Here is a 22,341-nt window from a genome sequence, read left to right as displayed (position 1 = left end):
CTGCCCCCCAGGCCCAGGGGGCGATGGCTGTTCCTGCTGCTGGCTCTGTCACCCCCAAACCTGCCATTTTCGTGGCTGGTTTCTAGCCTGGGATGGGAATGTGGGTCCCCTTGGAAGCACCAGCTGGGGCAGGAGAGATTGAGGCACCCAGAGCCCAGTGATGGGCACAGTGTGAAGATCTAGGAGGCGGCCAGCACTTGCCAAACCCGCAGAACTCGGGGTCCAGCTGGGCCAGTGGCTGCTGCTATTCAGGTTGAGCAAACTCCCAACCCACCTGTTGCTCCTGCCCCATCCCCTCTGAGCAGCAGGCAGCGTGCTGGGGGGCAGCCCTGGGTAGCTATAGCCAAGGAGGGGTGAGGCTGTCCTGGGCGAGCCCCACGCTGGGTGCGGTACGAGAACGCCATTTGCTCAACACACGGTCATTGCTATTCTCCGTTCTCCAGCCTGCCCCCCTTGCTCGCCCAGGGCAGCGCCTCCAGCAGCGCAGGCACAGCACCGTCAGCTCCCCCCTGCAGCGCCGTGGGGTGCTTGGCCTCAGCCCTTCACTGAGCAGGCCCCGTGGCCACAGGCTCCAGCAGGCCTCTCCGCGCTGTGTGCAGCCCGACTCTGATCCCCGGTCAGGCTCATGCTCCAGGGCCCAGGCCTTGCGGGCAGCGTCCCCGACAGGGAGACGTTCTGGGGAACCAGCTTGTGGCATGGGGAGGACTCCGTACTGCAGCGGCCTGGAGAGCAGTAACCTCTAGGGCTCCCTAAGGCAGCAGCCCTCGCGGGGTTGGGGTGGTGGGGCAGGACGAGCCACCGTGCATTCGTTCCTAGGCCTGCTCTGCCCTCTGTTGGTTGGCGGCACCCGCTGTTTATTGCCAGGCTGGTGGCTTAGCTCTGGGGAGGAGGCCACTTGGGCCATGCGGCACGTCGGTACAGGGAGCTGGCTCATGCACAGCCCAGCCCAGCCGAGGCCGGGGGCCCTGCTTGTGCGAGGCCGAACCTTGGCCAGACCGAGCCTGCCAGCAGCTCTGGGCAGAGGGAGTGGAGGAAAATGAAGTTTGGCTGACCCCTAGTGGTGCTGTGTGAGAAAACCCACTCCTCTCCGACACTGCCGGGTGGGACTGCGGCCGCGTTGTGCCCGTTTAAGGCAGTTAGCAAACTGCCCCCTCCCTGCTGCAGGGACTCGCTTTGAATCACGCTGGTGTTTGGAAGGGGGGCATAACGTCCCTCCCCCTTCAGGCTAATCGCAGGAGGAAATACCCCAGCAAGGGAGCCCGGGAACACGCCCTGACTCTGCGCCATGGCTAAGGATAACAGATACCTGTTGCCCAGGAGGGAACGTACCAGGGTGACGAGCTTTTTGGGCCCAGATCTCACGGGCTGTTCCGCCTTCGGGAGCAGATCAGCAGGAAGCCTTGGAGAACCGGTGCCGGCTCTGCCAGCTGTGGAAACCATTTGTCAACAAATGTGGACGAGACAGGAGCCAAAGTGACTCTGACAAAGTTCCACTTCATTTTTATTGCCAAAAAAACAAAACCAGCTCTTGGAAGGGTTGGAGCCGGGGCCACTGGCCCTTTCCAGGGGAGGGCGGGAGGCAGGTTGTCGACAGCATGTGAGAGTTCGGTGCACTTATGCCCCTTAGGACGTCTGAACCTCCTACCCTGGCTCACCACAGATTACTGACATGTCAAAATGAGGCCTGCACTTGGGCTGTGATTCCCTCACCTGGGACTAACAATGGGCCATAGCAGCTCTCCAGGCGTTGCCCATTGCATGGACTTCAGATGAATTGGGAGCCAAGGTGGAGCCTGCTGAAGCAGAGCGGGTATTTCACGCCCGCTGCTGCTGGCCTGGGAATTGCTTGGGCTCAGGCCATGCTGCAGCACAGAGCTGGGCTCACTCGGAGGGACTGGCAGGCTGCCCTAGACCCCTCTCTGCTGTGCGGAGAGCAAGGGTGTAGTGCGGCGGGTGGGACGGCTGTGGACCCAGCTGGCTCTTCGTTTCTGGCCGTGCACCTCCCTGGGCGGAGGCAGGTCACCTCACTGCACATCCTGCCATGTACTGACCTCTTTGCTTGCGCCATGGACTATGTGCCAAGCTCAGGCTACCCAGCCGTCTTTGCTGGGCCTGCAGCACTCCCCAAAGGCAGGTCGCAAGGTAACAATAACAAAAATGCAGCAGCGTCACTGGAGAGAGCCTGCATGGACCTAGCCCGGAGCAGCAGCTTTATGGCACGCTCACGCCAGGAGCAGGAACCAGCGTGGAGTCGGCGGAGACTGACAGGGTGGGAAATGGGCTGCTTCAACCTGCAGGATTTGGTTCCAAAATCATCCGCATTCACCCCCGGGACTTTGTGGGTCCCTTGGTGTCAGGGAGAGCAGCTGCTGCTCCCCAGCTGTTCAGCCCACTGCCTGCTGCCACCAGCCCTGTCTAAGCTACCCCGTCCTGCTGAGCCCTGCCCTGAGGGCCGATCTCCAGCCCCCTGAGCAGGGGAGGGCCCAGGGTCTTTGCTGAGTGTAATACCAATTGTCACCACGAGGTGACACGCCAGGACTGCCCTTGGCATGCACAGCCCCCCCCCGCGGCTGTAACTCGCTGGAGGGGCTGGACCATGCTCCCCACAGCTTCTACACTGGGCATGCCCCCAGGGGGCTCAGGCCTAAGCAATTCAAGGCCAGGTTTACGCTACCCCCGCTCTGCTGGGCGAGGGGAGAGGTGACCCGACCCCATGGCTGTGCTGGCTGCTGTCCCTGCTGTAGCCTGCCACACGCAGGCTCAGCTGAGTTTGTACCCGGCTGGCGGGTGTCACGGGGGGGAGGGGATTACTACACTGGTATAACGTGCAGCTCCTCGTGTGGACACGGCCTCAGTGACGCTGCAGGTTTACATGGGGAGGCAGGACCATGCTCCCCATGTAAATGACAGAAGCATGCTGCCGTTGCTTCTAGGGGCCGGAGTCCCAGCAGGCAGATCCCGTCCCCAGCACAGAGCCCCCAGCGTGGAACGAGGGGCTTTCAGGGCCGTGGTATTTGAAATAAACACACACACCAGGCACACGCACCAGTGGAAACCGAATCTGTAATTACAGCACCGGCAGCAGGGCACTGCGTGGAAATCCCACGGTGCCAGGAGAGCAGGACACAGCCTTTCTTTCCTTCAAAGTCCAGTAACAAACTGCACCTACACTGCTGTTTTCTCAGCACAAGGTCAGGGTGTTTCCTAGCAGAGTGAAATGCATCCCAGCTGTAGCTGGCCTGGTCCTTGGTGACAGGCAGCAGGGTCCATGTGTCACCAGAGCTGTGCGGGCCGACCCATCCCCTGGATCTAACAACAGCTGCCAGGCTTAGTCCTCCCCTCTGCTGCTCACCCCCCCCCCCCAAGCCTCAGCACGCACTCCAGCACAGGCCGCACAAGGCTCCCGCCAGCCCAAAGGAGGGCCCCTGCGGTGCCTAGCCCTTGGGAGCATGGAGTGGTAGCTAAGCCTTGCTCTGACTCCTCGGCCCAGGGCTGCATTTTGCCCCACGCTGCACGGCCCGTCCAGCTGCAGCACAGCAGCCTGCTCACTTCCCTTACCCCAACCTGCAGAAGCTTTCACCCCTCATTCGGGGGCGGGGGAACATCTGCTTAACCCCACCTTCTCTAAATGGCCCTGGGCCTAGGTTACCCGTTTGCAGCATTAACATTACGGGCAGCCCCCAACCCCCGCCCCCACATTTCATTACCCCTAAAACCTGATCCATAACCTGGTAAATCGCCCAAACCTTAGACCAATCCCTCCCCCCCCCCCAGTCAGAACGTGCAGCGAAGCAGCTGTCTGCACGTAAGAGCACAGCTTGGGCCGAAGAGGAGCGGGCCGGGTAGGGAAAGCCGAGACTACCCAGCTGCTGTGATCTTCTCCTACACACGGCTGGGGAGAGTAACAAGCCACCACTGATCTTCCTGGGTGAGCGCCCCCCCCCTTCTGAGCTAGCCTGGCCTGGGCACTCAGAGAGAGCAGCGTCACACCGCACTGAGTTCCTCCCATGTAGCAACCAGTGGGAACCCACACGGCCGAGCTCCATGAGTGTGCACCGGGGAAGCTGGAAGCCAAGGCTGCATGGCGAGGTGCTCGGAGCAGACTCCCCCGGGGCGCAGGAAGAAGCCTCTCTCCTGTCCCCAGTAGGAGCCAGAGCCCCCGTCACATGCATACGAGCTGGGCTGGGACTGGTGGCCATACTACAAATGAAGCCAGGTGCCTCCTGCCCCTCCATTCCCAGGAGGGTCTGGGGGTGGGGGAAGGGCCCAGGGGCTAGCAATGGATTTTTAGCCTCAGCAACACTCCCAATCAAACCCTTAGATGGTTTGGGGCCTGAAGCCAGTGCAGTGACCTCCAGGAGGGATGGTCCCAATCCCTGCTGGGGGGATACAGTGATACCAAGCCTTGGTAACGGTGGCTGAACTAGTCTGTACCCAGCTAGCTTTCCCCCTACCACACGATAGCTGTTCTTCCTGCCCCATTAGCCAAGGGGGATCGGTGTGAGAAGGGAACAGACCCATGGAGCCAGCGTAACAGGTCCGCATCCTGGCCCCGTCTGTTCCCAGCCGATGCAGAGTGCTTTGTGGAGCGGGGAGACCAGGGGACTTGGATTGTTAATCAACCCAGGGTCACTGTGCTCTGCCCACCCCTGCCCGGAGAGCTTCCCATGGTGTTCTCCAGCCTAGCCTCCCGCATCGCAGCTGGGGGGGGGCGTTTCAAAGAGCCTGCCAGCACCCCAGTCCTGCTCTGTCTGCGCCCAGCCCTACCGATGCAGAGTTTCCTGTTCAAGAAGCTGATAAACTGGTTCCATTCCCAAGTGCCGCATCTGAGGATTTGCACTTGTGCCCGTTGTTTGGGGCTCGCTAGGCAGGAGCTAATCCCCCCAGCCAAGAGACTCGTCTGGCACAGCATCGGGGGACGCTTGTCACAAGTCAGACTCCAGTGCTGGCGAAGGGGGCGAGCCTAGACCGGAGCCCCAGCTGGGCTGAGCAGCAAAGGAGCAAACACGGACTGGAATGGACTTGCTTCCTCTGGCCGGGGTAAACAAGCGGCACCTGCGCTGGCACCACAGCCGTTCAGGCATGTTCAGCGGCGCGGCAGCCTGGCCGGAGAGCAGTGGGGATGGCAGGCTGGGGCGTGGCGGAGGATGGCACTGTCTGGCAGACACAGCAGCCAACCATGACTGGGGCAGTGAGAGTCATGGCAGTGAATGAGCACCACCCTCCCAGGGCAGCATTTCAGAGAGGCACCCCGCTGCGTGTGCGGCACTGGACTGTGCACGGGGCAGGACGGCGGGACGAGGAGAGGCCCTCAGCCACCTGGGGGTTTGGAGGACGGTTGTAGCAGCACTCTACCATTTGTTCTCCAAGCCAATGTCTGTTGCACAGTGGGGTCTGCAGCCCACGGCCTGTGACTGCTTGGGGAGCGCCAGGGGGCTTGGACTAACCTGGCCTCGTCCTGTAGCCCCCAGCAGCCTGTTGGGGAGGGCATTACGAAACCAGCCTGGCTGCTACGTGTTGCAGAGAAGCCAGGGGAAGCAACCTCCTTCCTGGGCTAAGTACTAAGAACTCTAGTTACCCCGAGGTCTGTGCCAACCTACATTCTAATGTCAGGCAGTGATGGCACCTGCACCGCTTGCCAGTTAACTGGGGGCTAAGCAGGGACCCTGCTGAGCCCCCTGGCCTCATCCACCTCGTTCTCCAGCAGCTCATCCTCCGAGAAGCTGATGTGCAAGCAGGTTTCAGTGCCCGCGGAGGAGAATGGCAAGGTGCTGTCCATGGTGTCGGCTGTGCCTGCCGGGTCTCTCGCTGGGTTCTTGCCAGCCATCTCTCCAGGGGCAGGGGCTCCTTCCGAAGGACGGGAGGTGCCAGACATGGGGGACGCATGGCCGTTCTCGCCACTCCTGTCCTTGCCCCATGCCAGCCGGGCCCCCTGGTTGGGGAAGAGCTCCGTGCCGGGGGCAGGAGTCCTGGCGTCCGACTCGAACTCCGAGCTGGCGAGCGAGCAGATGGTGACGTTGGTGAGACTGGACGCGTTGGGGCTGGGCAGCGTTGTGGGAGCAGCGTTCTCAGGCTTGGGTTCCACCTCCAGGCTCGGGGACGTCTTGCTCGACCTCTTCCGCAGGATGGGCGGCGGGGGGTTGAGCTTGGGGATGGGCTGCTGCGACCTTGAGAGCACAGAGCACAGAGACGTCCGTGTCTAAGCAAGTCTCTGCTGAGGCTCTGGGCTCAGCTCTGAGAGATCTCAGAGACCAGCTGCCTTCTCGCAACCCTGTGGCAGCTACATAGGGGGAGTGGGGGGGACCTGCAGCACCTCCCGTCCAGCCCCCTGGTCGCTCCTGGGCCCCTGGGGAGAGTGTGAGGGGGAAGCAGGCTGGGGACCGAGCCCCACCCCTGCTGTCCCCAGCTCTGGGCAGAGACAAGGAAGCTCCAGCTGCGCCCACAGGGCCTGGTGTGAAGGAGCCAGGAACGTGCTCACCCTGTCCTCTTACTGTTCCTTTTTGGTTTAATGTGTGTTCTGCAGCCCGCACCGCTCGGGGGTGGGCACAGCTGCCTGGCCCAGGGGCAAGACTCGCCTGTCTTTCTCCACTGTGGACTGCAGGCTACTGGGGAGCGTGGCCTGGCCCAGCGGCTCTGTGCACCCCCGGGCCTGCCAAGGCCACTGGCCCAGCCTCCGCGCCGAACAGACCAGCCAGCAAGTAGGGGAGGGTCCCTGCTCCTCCCGCTGCCTCAGACTAAGTGCGGGTGGCTGTTAACCAGCAGTGGGGGGACAGGGAGACCGACCTACCTCTCGTCCTCTGCTCTGCTGCTCGGGTCGCCTGCCTTCTGCCTGCCGCCACCATTGAGCAGAGCCTGGTCGCTGACCTCGGAGCCCTCCACCCGCCGGCACAGACCATCCTGCCCCTCCAGCACCACCAGGCGCTCGTCCCCGTCCGTGGCCATCGGGCCCCTGCCGCCTTTCTCCAGGCTCAGGAGGTTGAGGTAGGAGGCGCTGGTGCCCAGCAGAGCCAGCGAGCCAGGGGCCAGCGGGCTGCCCAGGACACTGGCTGGGGTGGAGGTGGAGGGCAGGTTGATTTCCAGGCTGTAATGGTTCTTCAGGTTCAGAGACAGGGACTGAGCCAGGGACAGGTTCTGCAAGGATCTGTCAACTGCCAAGGCAAAGAGAAGCAGCCTGGGTGAAGTGCTAGCGGCCCCCAGCCGCGGCGCTTCCCCCAGGCCCCGCAGGGCCCTGCGATGTTTAGAGCAGGCCCAGCAAAGGCAGGGCGGGGAGAGGGGGGCTTGGGGGTCTGCTGGCACAGCAGAGACGGCAGCTAGAACCAGCGTGAGCTGCAGCAGGGTGATGAGGGCAGGCTCCAGCCCCAGCTAGCCAGGCCCACTCCCCTCCTCCTGCGTGGCGAGAGGGAGGAAGAGGATGGCCGCCTGGGCCCAGAGTTGGCTTTGTGTCCCCCCCCCACGCTCTCTGCCATTAGCCCCTCTGGGGCCGGTCAGAGGCTCTATGAGCTGAGTTGGGTTGGGTCTCAGTTCGCAGCAGCCATCTGTCTGCAGCATAAAAAACAAGCCCACAATCAGCTACTGGCTGCGGGGGCTGCATGGCCCCTGGCTGGAGGACGTGCAGGCAGCCCTGCCCTGCCCTGCCCTCGGGGTCGGGATGGGGTGCGTGGGCAGGGCAGACAGGAGAGCTCGCTCTGCTCTGTGCACAGAGGCCAGCAGTCTCCAGAACTGCCAGCCCCGTGCCGCTCACAAGCCCCATGGTCGTCTCAGGCCTCAGGAGCTGCTGCGTGAAGCAGTGGAATGGGCCTTGGAACGACCGTGGGGCTAGACCCAGGACGGTGAGGCTGAGGTCTCGTGTTTGGTTCCCATCCTGAGGTCTGACCCGACTCCCTCCGTTCCCCATCTACGAAACAAGGTCAGATCTTCCCCCCTCCAGCGGGCTCCTCGGGGATCAGTGTACCCATATTGCAGTGCAGGGGGGCCCTTTTCATCTCCCGTGTTAACACCCCCCTGCCTGTGCCCTGGCTGCAGCTCGGAGCGGCCTCCCTGCCTTGCTCAGCACCTCACAGGGGGTGGAGGTGGGGATTCTCCATAGCAGGCTGCCACCCTGCCTGGGACAGGTGTATTCCATAAACCGGGCAAAGGCAGGGGCTGGCCGGGCAGGGAAGGAAGGGGATTATCAGAGGCTGCCTGCAGCACCATCCAGTTCCCCCCGAGAGCTGCAGCCCCATCCGCAGGGGCTGGAAATGGGAGCAGACGTTTCCCCACCGACAAGCAGGAAATACTCATCCAGGCCAAAGCGGCACCAGCGCCGTCGCTGCTCAGGCTCCTGGGCCCTGGCAGGGAGCCCCCTTCCCTGATTCGTGCTATGCCGCGCTGCAGCCGTGTTGGGGCAGGGCAGAGCCAGCGGGGCGGGGAGGGTGCTGGATTAGAGCAATGCTTGGCCGGAGCCAGCTCGGTCCCAGCAGCGTGCGCTTCCCGGGCTGACTCAGGGGAACGCTGGGGCTCTGGGCCGGATGAGCATGTGGGCTGGGGAGGGCTCTGTGGCCGGTGCCCCCAACGAGAGCACTGTCCTCTCCTTCGCTCTCAGCAGCTGCCTGTAGGAGTCGAGTTGGGTTGTTCTCAGCAGCTCCCCCTGGCTGGGGGCTGGAGCGAGGTCCTGGCCTCTCGGCACCACCCCTGTGGGGCGGCTCTATAAGCCCCAGGCCCCCCACGCCCTCCTCACCTGGCTGCCTGTGCTGCACCTTGATCTCCATCTCCTTCAGCTGCTTCACCAGCAGGGAGACGTGCTGCAGCAGGTCGCGGTTGGTCAGCAGCAGCTGGCGCACCCGGGCCTGAGCCTCGATGCGGGCAGCTGTTTCGGCAGCCAGCTGGTCTTTCAGCAGCTGCACCTGCAGGGTCAGGAGACGCCGATACGTCACCTTCTCCCGGGGTGCGGCCAGGCCGCGGCTACGCTGCCCACAGCTCCAGGGGGGCCTGACAAAAACGCAGCCCTGCACCCTGGCTCCCTTCTGTCCCAGTCTCTCTCCCAACCCGGCTGAGTCTGCAGAGTGGGAAAGTTCCTGGAACTTGGCTAGGGTCTTTTTTTGGCCAAACTTGCTTCTGTTCTTTCTCCTCAGGTCTCCCTGCCCAGTCCCAGCCAGGTGAGCTCTGCCTTCAGAGCAGATACTCCCACTGTGCACTGCATACAGCATGGGTCGCTCAGCCACCACCTTAAAAACCATGGCCCTGTCTGCCCAGTCCCCCCTAAATATCCCAGGCAGATTCTTTGGAAGCAGGGGCCTGCTCTTGTCCAAAACGTCCCCCTCACTCTGGCTGTGCTGTGAACTAGGGCCCACCCCACAGGCGGCTGTATTCAATGGGGCAGCATGCACGGAGGTTGTAAAGCCCCTTGTGCTATAGGGACGGAGCACGTAGCAGGAGCTGCTTCCACGGGAACTGGCTGCTCCCCTGCAGGGAATCCCTCCTTCCATCTCCCTTCCCCCTACAACAGGAAGGAAATCCGCAATGAAAGGTATCAGAGGGCCTCCGGGGCACTTCAGCTTCTGCAGGCTGTAGTCAGCCCCTTGTCCCCTCCAGGTACATACCCGCCTCCCCGGGCTAACGGGGAGCTGCACATTTGCACACCAGTAACCAGGCAAACTCATTGAGCCCTGCCTGGCAGCCGTGGTGTCAGGCCGAGTGGCTGAGACGGTTGCGATGTGACAGCTGCTGTGGGGCTGGCCAGCTGCCAGCCATATGGCGGGGAACGTGCTGTGCAACAGCCACGCAACGTGGAACAGCAGTGCAAAGGCAGGAGCCGGGACTCTTCCCTCTGAGCTAAATCTAGCCCCTCCCCCGATGGGCCATGCCCAAGCCGCCCCAGTGGAGCCTGGTCCCCACCATGTTGGTTCAGGTGAGGAGGTGCTGGAAGGTGGTCAGTGCCCATCAAGCACTGGCTGGATTAACAAAATAACAACAGGTTTAAAAAAGAGCAGCCCCCCGGAACAGCAGCTAGCTGGGGATTATGACTAAGGCTAAGATTTTATCACGGTTATTTTTGATAAAAGTCACGGACAGGTCACAGGCAAGAAACAGAAATTCACGGAGCCTGTGACTTTTACTAAAACTAACCATACAAGCCACGGCAGCGGTGCACAGCTCCAGCTGCAGCCCCCACCGCGAGCCACAGGGCAGGGGCTCATGGCCCCGGTGGCAGCCCCCACCACGGGGCTATGTGGGGATCATAGCCCCGGCTCCAGCTGACGCTGATGAAGTCACGGAGGTCCGGTCAAGTCATGCAATCCGTGACTGCCATGACCTGACTAAATCGTAGCCTTAATCATGACTTCTGGGTTCTAGACCCGCCTCTGACATGGACGACTTTTTTTTGCTGGAGGGGGAGAAGGAGAGACCGTGCCTCAGTTTCCCCATATGTAAATGTTCAGAGTCCTTCCCTTTCTAGCAACGGGTTTGGGGGACAATGAAGCGAAGGTCTGTAACATGCTTGTGTTCCAATGCTGTCGCAGAGCAGAGCGCCATTGTGGTGTCTAAGTCTTTATCATGCAATCCTGCTGCTTTGCCTTTAGCTGCATGTGACGCCAAGGGCCACATTCGACCCTGGATTGCTGTGCAAGACTCCCACGGGCCCCGGCCAGGGAACAGAGCAAGGAGCAGTGAAGGGCTTGAGTTAGCCAAGGGCTAATTCAGCTGGGCTAGTAGGAAAAGGAACCTCGTACAAGGCAGGGGAAGTGGTTGCCAATCAAAGGTCATTAGGTGGAGAGTGTGTGAGGTTTCTCCCCCCCCGCCCCCCAAAACAGGGCCGTGGAGCCCCTTACCTGTGCCACAGCCACCTGTGTCTGCTGCTGCTGCTGCAGTAGCTGATGCTGGAGGAGCTGCAGGCAGTGCTGGGAGGCCAGCGGGGTTGTCGAGGCAGAGGAGCAGGGGCTGCTTGCACTCAGCAGTTGCTGGGACACGGAGGGGTAGATGGAGCAGTTTTCAGCATCCTGGGCACAAAGAAACCGGCTTAGTGACACAAGTTTAGCAGTTCCCAGCTCGGCTGTTGGTGAGACTTCGGCCTTGTTTACCAGAGGGTTTGCTCTGGCTAGAGGCGTCGGTACCGATCCCTAGCGCAGGCAAGCAAAGCTGCTCTTTGCACTGGTGCGGCTTCCCCCGGCAGCACTGCACTCATGCACTATGCAGCTTAAAGCGGTTTTGCCTATCCATAGTAGGGGTTTGCACCAGTGCCTGGCTACTGACAGCTGAAAACCCTAGTGTAGACAAGGCCTTCAGTATGTTGACCAAAGTGCTGAAGCAAGAACAGGCTCCTGGTGTCAGGTGCTGTACAGGTGCCTGCACACACTCTCCCAGTTCCAAAGGGAGTACGTTTTCCAGTGATGCCACTTGCAATAAGTGATATCCGTGTATGCGTGCGTGCGTATCTGGCGCTCAGAATAGGAAGGCAGGGTTTATTTCCCCTGGTACCTTCTCCTACTGGGAAGCAGTGGCAGGAAGTGGCTCGAATCTCCCAGCAATCACCCAATGGGAGCTAGCCTCCAAAATGCTCCAGCTACCCAGAATCACCGATAGATACTAGGAATTTTGCTGTTTGGCAGCCAGAAACGTTTGCCTCCATTAAACTGAATGATAGCAGATGGCCTTGAGCCAGATCCGTTAGCGTATTAAAACACTGCAGGCAGACACCATTAATAATTAAGCAGAGCCGGTTTCCTCCCCATCCACTAAACCTCAGAGACCCAAGCCCCACCCCATCATATCACCGGAAATTAAAATGACGCTGGAGAGTAAATCTGACTGATTTCAGAGCTGCCTTTCTGGCTCGTAGGTGAGTGGAGGTGAATCTCTCCCTCTCTCATGCTGGGCAGTGTCAGAGCCCACAGGAGTTTCACACTCTCTCTCACTTAAATCCTAGCCCCCTGGGTGAATGCTCTCATGCTTAACCGCCTAAATCAGCCCTTGTTAATACACTGCGGAGTGGCATCAGCAATCAATTAAAGCTTGGTTCTCTGGCCACCGCACTCTAGGGTCACTCTTTTTAACCCCAGTCAAACAGCCCACTAACAACAGACTGTCAGGTTTAGCCCGCTGGGCGCCATCTGAAAGGAAACCCAGATTTAGAGGGGAGAAGTTCATTGGTGATTGAGAACCACAGCTGTCAACTTGCAGCCAGGTAAGAGAGGGCGGCGTCCCCTCGTTGCTTGGCAGCACCTTTCATCCCCATGGTTCCCAAGGCTCTTTGCAAAGAAGCCAGCCCTGCACAGGTTGCGAGGGTCCCTCCCGACGACACACAGCGACTACGCAATGGCCACGGGGTGTCGAGCACGCAGAAATGCTACACGCTAGCCTGAGGCAGGAGGTGACTTCGCAGCCCAGGGAAGGTGGAGGAAGAATGACAAGAGACAGAGTGTAGCTCTCAGAGGGAATACCTCATTTAGCAAGGGCTGAGGTTAACACCGTTACTCCTGTGAAAAACTCCCGGGTGTCTTCAGTGGGCAGCAGTACCCCCGGACAGCGATGCCTCAAACAGCACATGCTCTCCATGGAGGGGAACGAGCCACATGCCGCTAAACCACCAACATGCCATGTGTGGCAGTGAACAGGTGCTCCCAGGAGGGACCCTGCTACAATCAATAGGGAAGTTGATGCGATGGCACTGCAGACTGGCGAAGCTTCTCCACTTTTAGGAAGAGGAGGCCCACGCCAATGCATGGCTCTGGCACAGGAGCTTCCAGGCGGGGTGGGAGTGACAGCGTTGGGCTACACGATGTGTTTGCGCATTCTCTAGTGGGAGACGGTTCGGATCAGGCTCTCTAATGCACCCTTCAGGGAGCCGGGGGGGCGGGCGGTGCCATTCCTCTCTTGGCTATGAAGGATTTCCGCAGCACCTCTCTAGTGGAACACCTGCAAGTCAAGGGTGTAAAACAAAATCGCATTCCACCTGGGAGAAAAAAGTGACCTCCCTGCAGAGAAAAGCCAGTCCTGTCAGTCTGCAGCAGCTCCCACTAATGCACTCTGTCCTGGGGAAGTGCATGGAGCCATGGCCAACCAGTCCCACTCGCCCTAAGAATTTGCATTTAAAACTCACTTCCTTCCCTGGGCTGGCATGATGAGCGCAGCTGCAGGTGCTCCAGTGCCCAGCTGGACTAGGGCCAGCCCCGGTTCTCAGTCATTCAGGCAGATCACCTTTGGAAGCCAAACCCTCGGAAATACCCAGATTCCAAGCCCATGACACACATCCCATTTTCATCTGTTTCACTAGTCACTTACATCACTCGCGGAGTTTGGCTGAGAGCATTTCAATCAGCCAGGAAATGCTCCCTGAAACAGATCTTCGGCTCAGTTTTTCATTACTACGTTATGTCGGTTTAATAGCAATGTAATCGCTGTGTGAGTTCAACACTGTGACACAGCTGCCTCCAGCACCTCTTTGGACACCTCTGTTTAGCAACTGGGCTAGGAAAGGGACACAGGAATTCCCATAGCAGATCAGATGTCATCCATCCAGCCTGGTATCCTTTTTCCAACAGTGATCAGCACTTGATGCTTCAGAGTAAGGTGCAAGAAAACCAGACTGGACAACCGCAGAATAATCTGCTTACAGGGGAAGCTTCTTCCTAAATTATATCAGTTAGTGGACATCTTATTGCCTATAAACGGAGGGTTTATCGTCATTGGTTTTGGTCCTGTTTAACATTAGCAGTGTGGGTGTTCTCTGTAGCCACACAAACATCGAACCCCTTTTAAAATCCTGCTGAGCTCTTGGCCTTCGTGACATCTTGTGGCAGCAAGTTCCACAGGTTAATGCTGCAAGCCCACCCGGGAAGGGCAGCTGTTTGCAGTTGCTGCAGTCCCTGTTTGTTGCTCCTCTTCCCGTCCCAGTGGCCAGCTGCAGTGAGTCACAGGGGAACTGCATTCTGTACAGCAAGTCCTACACGAGCAGTCCTCTATCAGAGGAGCTCAGGATGCTTTAGAGACATTAATGGAGCCTCAGATCTGCCAGACAGTGCATGTCCTGCAGGCAAGATATGCAGAGTGTAGGATGGAGCTGGGGAAGCCTGGACAGGTGGCTACCTGACCTGCCTCTCTACTGCAGCTTTCAAAGGAATGGGCTGTCCCACTGGCTCTCTCCCCAGGGACATGCCGAAACGAAGGCAGTTTAGCCCCCCGGGACTGATGGTGCTGTGAACTGCCCTCCCGAGCGAGGCTGTGGAACGAACCCCCAGAGGAAAATGCGTCATATCAGCGAATGGGCGTCACTCTCCAATGCCCCCCAGCTCCGCCCGTTATTACCTGACAGCTCTTGTCTGTTAAGATCTGTCCGGATTTCAGGATGCCCAGCTCCCCCAGGGGGGAGGGCAGCTCTTCAGTGCCCCTCTCAGACAGGCCGAGGCCATCGGAGTCCACGTCAGCCTCATCCACATCCACGATCCTGGCTCCCCCCTGCTGGTGAACTTCAAGTGAGAGAGTAAAATAAATGAAGGAACCCAAATGCGAGCGGATCAGAGCAAGGAGACTGAGCGGCGGGGCCGGGCTGGCAGGGGAAGGGAGAGCAGCTAAGGAACAGTTCGGCTCCCTGTAGCCGTCTCCAGGGGTTGGAGCAAAGTTAACAGACAGGAAACGTGCCCTGGAGGGTCAGCGCAGCGCTGGGCTGGGCCAGTTCCTCAGCCCTTAGTGGCTCAGTGTCCACATGGGGATACTTCCCTCCTCGGGACGTTTTCAGGCGCTCTGCTGGCGTTGCACGGAAGGGGCTGGAGCAGCAGAGTCCGTAAAACACACGTTCTCTGGGCTGCGAGCCCAGCTGCAGACATAACCCATGGTCAGGGCTAGCACCAAGCCGGCGATGCAGCGCCAGAGACCGTCCCCCACCCAGGAGCACCCAGTGCGCCAGCTGCCTCGGGAGGGGGCTCTGCAGCTGTCCCCAGGGAGCTGAGTCACCTTCCAGAGGCTGCTCTTCCGCAGACTTGTCGCTGGCGCCGTCCGCCTGGCCGTCCGCGTTCTGCAGTGCGTGCTGCAGGCTCAGCTTGTGACACACCTCGAAGGCCTGGCCCACCGTCCGCACCACCCGCATGGCCTGGCTCTGGGGAGCAGAAGGTTAGAGCCCTTTGAGCAGGAGCTTTGCCACAGGTTACGTCACGGAGCAGAAACCAACCATTCCCAGGAGACTCCTGCTATTCCCTGCCTCCCAGCACAGCTCTGCTGATGGGGAGCCGTCCCTCCACATCCCAAAACAGAGCCTGGGCCTGCCTGTAGGGCCAAACTCCCCCCTGCCCAACAGGGAGCCTTCTAGGCACACTTATCAGCATGCAGGCCCCAGGAACCTCCACAAGGCTGCTCTGGGGCAGCGGCATTTAGGAGGCATCAGATAATGGGAACTAGAACAGCGCTAATCACTTCCCATTTTGAAATGCAGCTGCCTCCGGCTGGAGCTCCCACTTCTCCGCACAGATAATTCTGCATCCCTTTGTGCCATTGCCTCCCCAGACAACGGGGTTTTACTCCTGGCTCCCACAGACTTTATTCCTTGGTTTGCTAGGACTGGAGCGTACTCTGGGCAGTTATCTGTGTGAAGGGGCTGGGGCAGCAGATCTGCACTGTACAAGTGCCTGCTAGAGAGAGTTTGAGGGAGTGCAGGCAAGCCTGAGTCGGATAAGCTTTAACTTCTGCAGCTGCTGCACTGGGAAGCGTTAGTCGTGATGGAGATACGTTTAAGCCAAAGTTAATGAGCCTACTGATGTCGCTCAACATCCCTAGCAGTCTGCCATAAATGGGATAATTAACCCTACAATATGTCCTTGGTTCTCCGGGTAAAACCTGGGATGAATTCTCAGCAAGGCTCACTCGCCCCTTTGCTGTGCCAAGTACCCATTAGGGATGGGGGGGTTCTCCCGGGATAACCCAGACCCTTACAAAGGGTACACGCCTCTGAAAAGCTAGTCCCTGTGAATGACCCACCGCACCTTCTTTTTGGATTTGAAAACGTTGCATCTGAACGAGTTGTTGGCGCCATCCCTTGCAATGTAACTGAAAATCTTGAGGTCCTGTGAGTCGTGTGACACGTAGAAGATCCTAGTTAGAAAAGACACAGTGTGAATCACAGGCACCAAGCATGGCAGAAACCTAGATTCCAGTACAGCAAATGGGCAACATGAATCAAGCCATCCAAGATCAGGGTCAGGCACAAAGCGGCCAGTCAGAAGGATCCTGGGGCAAAGGGAAAATAGGAACAGTCACATGGGTTCTAGCACCTTCTGGAAGAGAGATTCCTCTTTCCTTCTACAATTATCAAGGCCAGCGAGCAGCTAGTAAGGTGGCACTTGGCATGTCGGAGAGCAAATCACCTGTTTCTAAAGCAGGTATAAACTCTTATGAGATTCTGTGAAGCAACTAAAAAGCTACAGCATTAGAGACCAAGCACATCCCTAGCTCCTGGTAGTGAATCTAGGCTCCCGCTGCAGCGTCGGGAGAGAGAACCAGCCAGGCTGTTCTAACATCTAAAATCACATTGTGCCTAGCGCTCACTCAGCCCAGTGACAGCTGGGCTAGGAAGTTACAGGGGGTGTTTCGGGCCCTTCCTGTCACATCGAAGGGAACAGGAGCAGTCTGCATTTTGCTCTCCTATAGCAGCAGAAATAGCCCTTCCTCTTCTAACCTTCAGCCATTAGCCTCCACGTGTTCGCCTGTTTGCCTCAGCCCTCGTCAGCTGAGTGAGCTCTGCCACTCGGCGGACAAGGAACTGGAACCCTTTCAACCAGAGAGGAAAGATCCAGGTTACCCAGTGTCAAGGACGACCGAAGGGACCACAGATGACCACCTGCCTGGCAGGGGCAGGTTCGGGGCAGAGGTTCCCAAGTCCAGGAACCCACCAGAGTTTGGGGAAAACACTCGGCAGTGAGCGACATCAAAAGCCGTTAGCTAGTTTGTCCTAGCTTACACGGCAGCAAGTGGTAGCACAGGCCCATTATCATTAATGACAGACAGAGGGTTCAATACAAAAGCCAGCTTCCTTCTGATGCGTCTGAGGATGCAGAATTCACTCTCCACCCCCTTCCCAGCTCAAGGGATTTTCAGCCCCCCTTTGCCCCCACTACCCCCGTTAGCCCTGGCTCCTTCCCCTCCTCCACCTGACAAAATCCATTTCCACAGACCACGTTACGTTTTTTCCACTCAAATTTTTGTCCATTTTATTCCCCACAGATATTTCATTGGGTAAGAATGCACTGAGTGATTTCAGCTGTGAATGCAGAGGAAACGAGGGAGACAGGCATGCGTTTCTCCTTCCCCCTCCAGTTCTGCCTTTGAATTCTGCCTTGAATCCACAATCAGGACAATTATCAAGAACACCGACCTGGCCCTGTAATAAGCAAGTCGTCTTCTTTGAAGATTATTTTAGTAACAATCAAGCTCCTTTCTAGAGAGTCTATAGAAATTACCCTCCCCCTTTGGCACACAGACCCGTCTCCTTTAAGATTGCCAGAAGGGAGAGGGACAAGAATAAGACAAATATCAATCGTGCGCCTTGGAAACTCTTCCCCACCATTCGCTGGATGTAAAATGTAGGTATCTCGGCTCCTAGTGCTGTGGGCTTTGCTCTAACGATGCAATTACTGGCTTAACAGATTTAACAGCCTCCACCAATTTAGGGCCCTTAGAAAGTTAGTTTTATAGATGACCTAGCATCATGATGGCTGCAGGGGAGGAAGGAATTCCAGCACCATATGTCCTAAGGCAGCCAGAATCGAGAGACGGCTCACACACCAGAATTCAGAGATGTTCATTAGCGAGTCTAGTCTGCACACTTGACATGTGGGACGGGGGGGATGGCAAGTGATTGGTTTTAGTCCTTTCAAGAGATTAACCTGAGATTCAGTTACCAGTGTCAGAAGCAATTAAAGGACACCCACTTTCCCCGTGTGTTCCAATCCCCGGCGTTGCATGGCTGCCCAGGTGTTGTACTGTAGCTCTGCCTAGGGATCGAGAACTGGGCCACGTTCGGCCCCTGGGGAAGAAATGCTGCTCTCGTGCCAAGCACCATGGCCCAAAGCTCTACAACAAGGGGAAGGTTTCCGCTGTACGCCCGCCAGGCAGCCTCTGCGTGCTCTTCCCCAGCCTGACAGCAAGACGTGGATTCACCAGTCATCTCTTCTCATCCCATTGTACAGAAAGGGTCTGCTCTTAGCTGGGGGGCTCATCCCACCCAGCATTAACTCTTCATCCTCTGGGATGGAAACCCTCCAGCAGGGGCTCTGCTTGCTCAACCTCTCAGAGCCAGGCGCAGCCTAGGCTGCGGTCACAAAGAACTAATGGACAAAGGGGCTGCACCAGCCCCCCCAGTCTCTCCCTTCAGTCTTCCCTGCCTCTTGCTGACGCATCCATAGCCGAAAGGCAGCCTGCACCCATTCTTCATAGACCACAGAATCCCACTGGCTTTAAAACCATGCGACTGTATCTGGCCATGGCCACATGCCCAGACCCAACGGACCATTGTGGTGCCGTGGTTACAACAGCCACCTAGCAGACGGGGCGCTGGTTTCTAATCCCAGCTCTCCCCCTGACCTGCTGTGCGGGGAGGGGTAAATCACCGCCCCCCCATCTGTGAAGCGTGGAGAACACCTGCCTCTTGGGGGAGCTTTCTGCCTGCAAACGCTTGGAGATCTTGGGATAGACTGTAGGGAAAGGCACTGTTATTGTACCGGGCTTCGTATGGGTCAGTTTCCTCACCCTATTCCTGTCCATGCTGGAAGGATGATTAACGAACGCCCTCTTTGGGAGCACGCGGCAGAGAGCACCGAGGCTAGGTTAGAAGGGGAAACGGGGTGGATTTTTCCTTAATTCAGTCTGTGTTGCAACTGACTGTTCTCCGCAACTAAGAGCAATCGTTTTCAGTCACCCTCCTCTTCTAACACAAATAATATGTATCTATTTTAAACTAATATATTCCTAAATGGCAGAGGAATTCTCCAAAAACGTAGGGAATCAGAATTCCTTTCTTAAGTAATGTAGCCACCTTCTTAATTTAACACAGACCTCTGGGAAGCACAACCATCGCCAGGCAATTATTCGGCACACGGGAGCCATGCTGAATGCATCCTATTACATTTGATCAGTTGCCTCTACAGCTAGCTAGCACAATCCTCCGCAGCCTACCTGTAGACAGGATCGTGCATCACCAACATCTTACTCTCGTCCCAGGTCCATTCTTTTCTCTGTAAGCAGGGAAGAGAAAAAAGGAATAAGACACGTCAGGCGCTGAAGCCACACTGCTGTGCCTGATGAACTGTTTGTAATGCAAACCCAAGGAGAACAGTGGGTTTTACCTCAACCAGGATCTAGACCAGGATTTGACTATTTTATTGACAGTCATTTGGCTGAAGAAAAGCTGGTGCCTTGGATGTAAGTGCACGTTTCGGATCATTTAGCCGTCCCTCAGGCTTGAAAAATGGTCATGAGATAGAGGAAGGGCAGGTTTGGCATTGAAGGCACTGGACTGACTAGGACGTAGCAGATTTGGGTACAATTCCCAGCTCTACCTCAAAGTTCATGTGTGATCATAGGCAAATCATTTCATCTCAATTCCTCAGTTCCCCATCTGTGAAATAGAGATAATGGTAATTCCTGCCCTCCCAGGGTGCGGAGGATTAGCCCATTAAGGTATTAATGTACGTGAGGCGCTTAGTGGAGCTGGTCAAAAACCCACTAATTATTTTATGGGAAATCTTTTAAAAATAATTTTTGTTGAAACTTCCTGTGAGAATTCTTTGTTTTTGTTGGTAAAAGAAAAAACAAAACAAAACACACACCCCTCTCCGCCACCCAACGGTTTCAACTGTCAAAACAGTTTTTCAGTCAATTGTTTTTGGTGGAAAATTTAGAAAATGATTTCTTTTGGTGAAAATTCTTTCAAAAAAAGTCATTTTTCATCAAAATTCTGCTCCCCAAGAACCACTGTGAGCAGCTCTAGCACTTGGACCCAGCACTGGCATCACAGAAAACCCTGTATGCAAAATGAATCTGATTTGGCCTCTCAGAATCCTTCACGCTTGTCAGAATTTCCCACTAAGCAGCTAACGTGCCAGCTCCAGGCAGTGCAAACCCCTCCCTCCGCTCCCTCACTCACTTCCCTGACTATCTTCACACCACATACAAAAAGCTCCTTTGTAGGAAACAAACATACTGATGTCAGCCAAATGAGGCCACAACTTCACAAGAGTCAAAGAGGGACTGGACAGCAGAGCATCCTCAGTTTCCATAATTATACAGATTTTGGCAGGGATATTAAATCTCGTGCTTTGGCATTTAAACCTATCTCTAACTACTAGAGATTAGGATGAGACTTAATGTGGGAGATGGATTATCCCACATCTGGTGACTATGTGGTTCTTACAGCTTTCTCTGAAGCAGCTGATCCCGGCCACTGTCTGACAGGACACTGGGCTTGCTGGACTTTGGGTTCTGATCCAGCAGTGGCTAATCTCTTAGACACATTCAGTGTGAAGTCTCACCTTCTGCTTCTTGCGCAGAATCACCTTCACCCCGTCCACAGAAACAATGATGCTCACTTTCTTCTTCTTGATGTTCTTTGCTTTGAATTCATACTACGGGAAGAAGGGGAAAGAAACCCAAGTTAGAAGAGATTTCAGGTCAATAGTTAACACCTGGGATGGACTTAGACAAAACAGGCCATTTTAGCCTAAATTATATTTTTTTAAAATCTATTTGTTAGCCTAGTTCTAGCTAAAGGAGGAGCCATTTTGTGCCATTGAGGGGAGCGTGTTCAAAAGGCACACTGACAAAGGTAGGGGTGTGTGGGTGAGAGAGAGAGAGAATTAAAAATGACCCTTGTAGAGGAGACAAACTGAGCTTGACTTTGGTGGGCTATTTTCAAAGTCCACGGTTTCCCCAGCTCTTAATGGGAGCTGAGCACTGAAAGTCTGGCCACAAATGCCATGTTCTTGAGGCCTGTGGCTGGAACATGAACATTGGCATCTACCCAAGTCAAATCTGGAACTGACAGGTAGACTCTCACTTGTGTGTGATTGCCAAGCCTGAGAGACGGTGCCAGTGGAGTGTGGGGGAGGGAAGCACATGGTGGATGGGTTTTGCTGATGCTAATGACTAGTTAAGTGGCAAGTGACATAAATGGGCTTTCAGTGCAGGGAGAGGACACAGCACACGCAGTCTGGATAAAGTCGGGGAGGCACTCTCGTCAGAGAGGGGGCAGCAGCCAGAACACACTGGCATATGGAAATTCCATTGGTAGGCATTAAAGTGCTGGCAAATCTAGCCTCCGTATCAAAGGGTTAACTCAGGGATTCTTGCTTGCAGGAAAAGCTAGGAACTGAAGACTTCTGGCAGCTCCATTGTCCTTGGGTTTGGGCACTGCAGTGCACGGTGCAGGTGAGATCGGTTGACGTTCGGAGGGGGGACCATAGGGGCAGCAAAAATGCAGTTATCTTGGCTATTAACTTAATTGTATCCACTTAGATGGGCTCAGTACCCCTGAAAAACTTCAGGCTCCTGTCTGCAGGCTCCTGCTGAACGCCACTTATTTTAAACATTGCAGGGTTTGGTTTTTAAATATTGCCCTTGACAAAAGCTAAGAAGCAACCCAAGCGATAGCGAGACTGAACACCCACCAGTGTCGTGTGCAGACACATTACAGACCCAGTCCTTATGCCCCCATTCTGGGCTTCGTTCTGAGCTGCTAAGTATTTTTACACAGGATTTAGCTGGCCCCATGTGAACAATGGACTCCATGCCTGGGCCAGACCCTCAACTGCTGTAAACCAACACAGCTCCATTGAAGTCAGTGTAGCTTCAGTGATTTATGCCAGCTGACAATCTGGTCATGTGCATCTATTTAAAAAAGTATTCAGGATTAACTTGGTGTAAGAATTACTGTTGCTTGACAGCAGTGAGAATAAATCCTTGTTTTAATAGTCTAATAACATAAACTCAGCTGTAACTGAGCTGGTGAAATCAGCAAGGGAGCCATTGCCTGACAGCCATAGCCCTGTACACAACAGCAGTGAGGCTGTGAACATTAATGTTACATACACTTCAAAACTGCACAAGATCCTGCAAGAGTCATGGAGACCCCGATGCAGGCGCATCTGTCTCGATCCTGGGTAGTAGCCAGATGCTGGCAATGCACTCAAAGGCAGCTCTCCCATCTCCAAAGGGGTCGTCCCTTGTCTCCTTACCTGTCCTACTCCATTTTCCTTTTAAAGGGGAAGAGATTTAAAACTTTTTTTTTTTACTTTTTTTTTTTTTTTTAAAGGCAAAGAACTCGCACCTGGTTGCTGCTAATTTGCAACTAAAAATATCAAGAGACACATAACCCGGGCCTGAGGG

General features: G+C 56.3%; 1 protein-coding gene across 6 annotated transcripts in view; it reads right to left on the bottom strand.

Moving 5' to 3' along the window:
- Positions 1 to 1,499: 1,499 nt before the first annotated feature.
- The window catches only part of LOC123352370 (carboxyl-terminal PDZ ligand of neuronal nitric oxide synthase protein-like), a 77,416-nt gene continuing 56,574 nt past the window's right edge, over positions 1,500 to 22,341 (bottom strand). For all 6 annotated transcript variants that reach the window (XM_044992385.1, XM_044992381.1, XM_044992387.1 and 3 more), the window contains 9 exons: positions 20,490 to 20,582; positions 19,135 to 19,193; positions 15,948 to 16,056; positions 14,926 to 15,067; positions 14,281 to 14,441; positions 10,809 to 10,976; positions 8,717 to 8,882; positions 6,788 to 7,148; positions 1,500 to 6,167 (listed from right to left, as the gene is read on the bottom strand). In XM_044992385.1, the coding sequence (XP_044848320.1) occupies positions 5,654 to 6,167; positions 6,788 to 7,148; positions 8,717 to 8,882; positions 10,809 to 10,976; positions 14,281 to 14,441; positions 14,926 to 15,067; positions 15,948 to 16,056; positions 19,135 to 19,193; positions 20,490 to 20,582 (1,773 nt within the window). In that variant the 3' untranslated portion in view covers positions 1,500 to 5,653. The remainder of the gene's footprint in view (positions 6,168 to 6,787; positions 7,149 to 8,716; positions 8,883 to 10,808; positions 10,977 to 14,280; positions 14,442 to 14,925; positions 15,068 to 15,947; positions 16,057 to 19,134; positions 19,194 to 20,489; positions 20,583 to 22,341) is intronic.

The sequence above is a fragment of the Mauremys mutica genome, chromosome 18 (genome assembly GCF_020497125.1).
Source record: "Mauremys mutica isolate MM-2020 ecotype Southern chromosome 18, ASM2049712v1, whole genome shotgun sequence".
NCBI lineage: Eukaryota > Metazoa > Chordata > Testudines > Geoemydidae > Mauremys > Mauremys mutica.
Note: the sequence above shows the minus strand (reverse complement) of the source record. Positions and strands in the feature narration are given on the sequence as shown.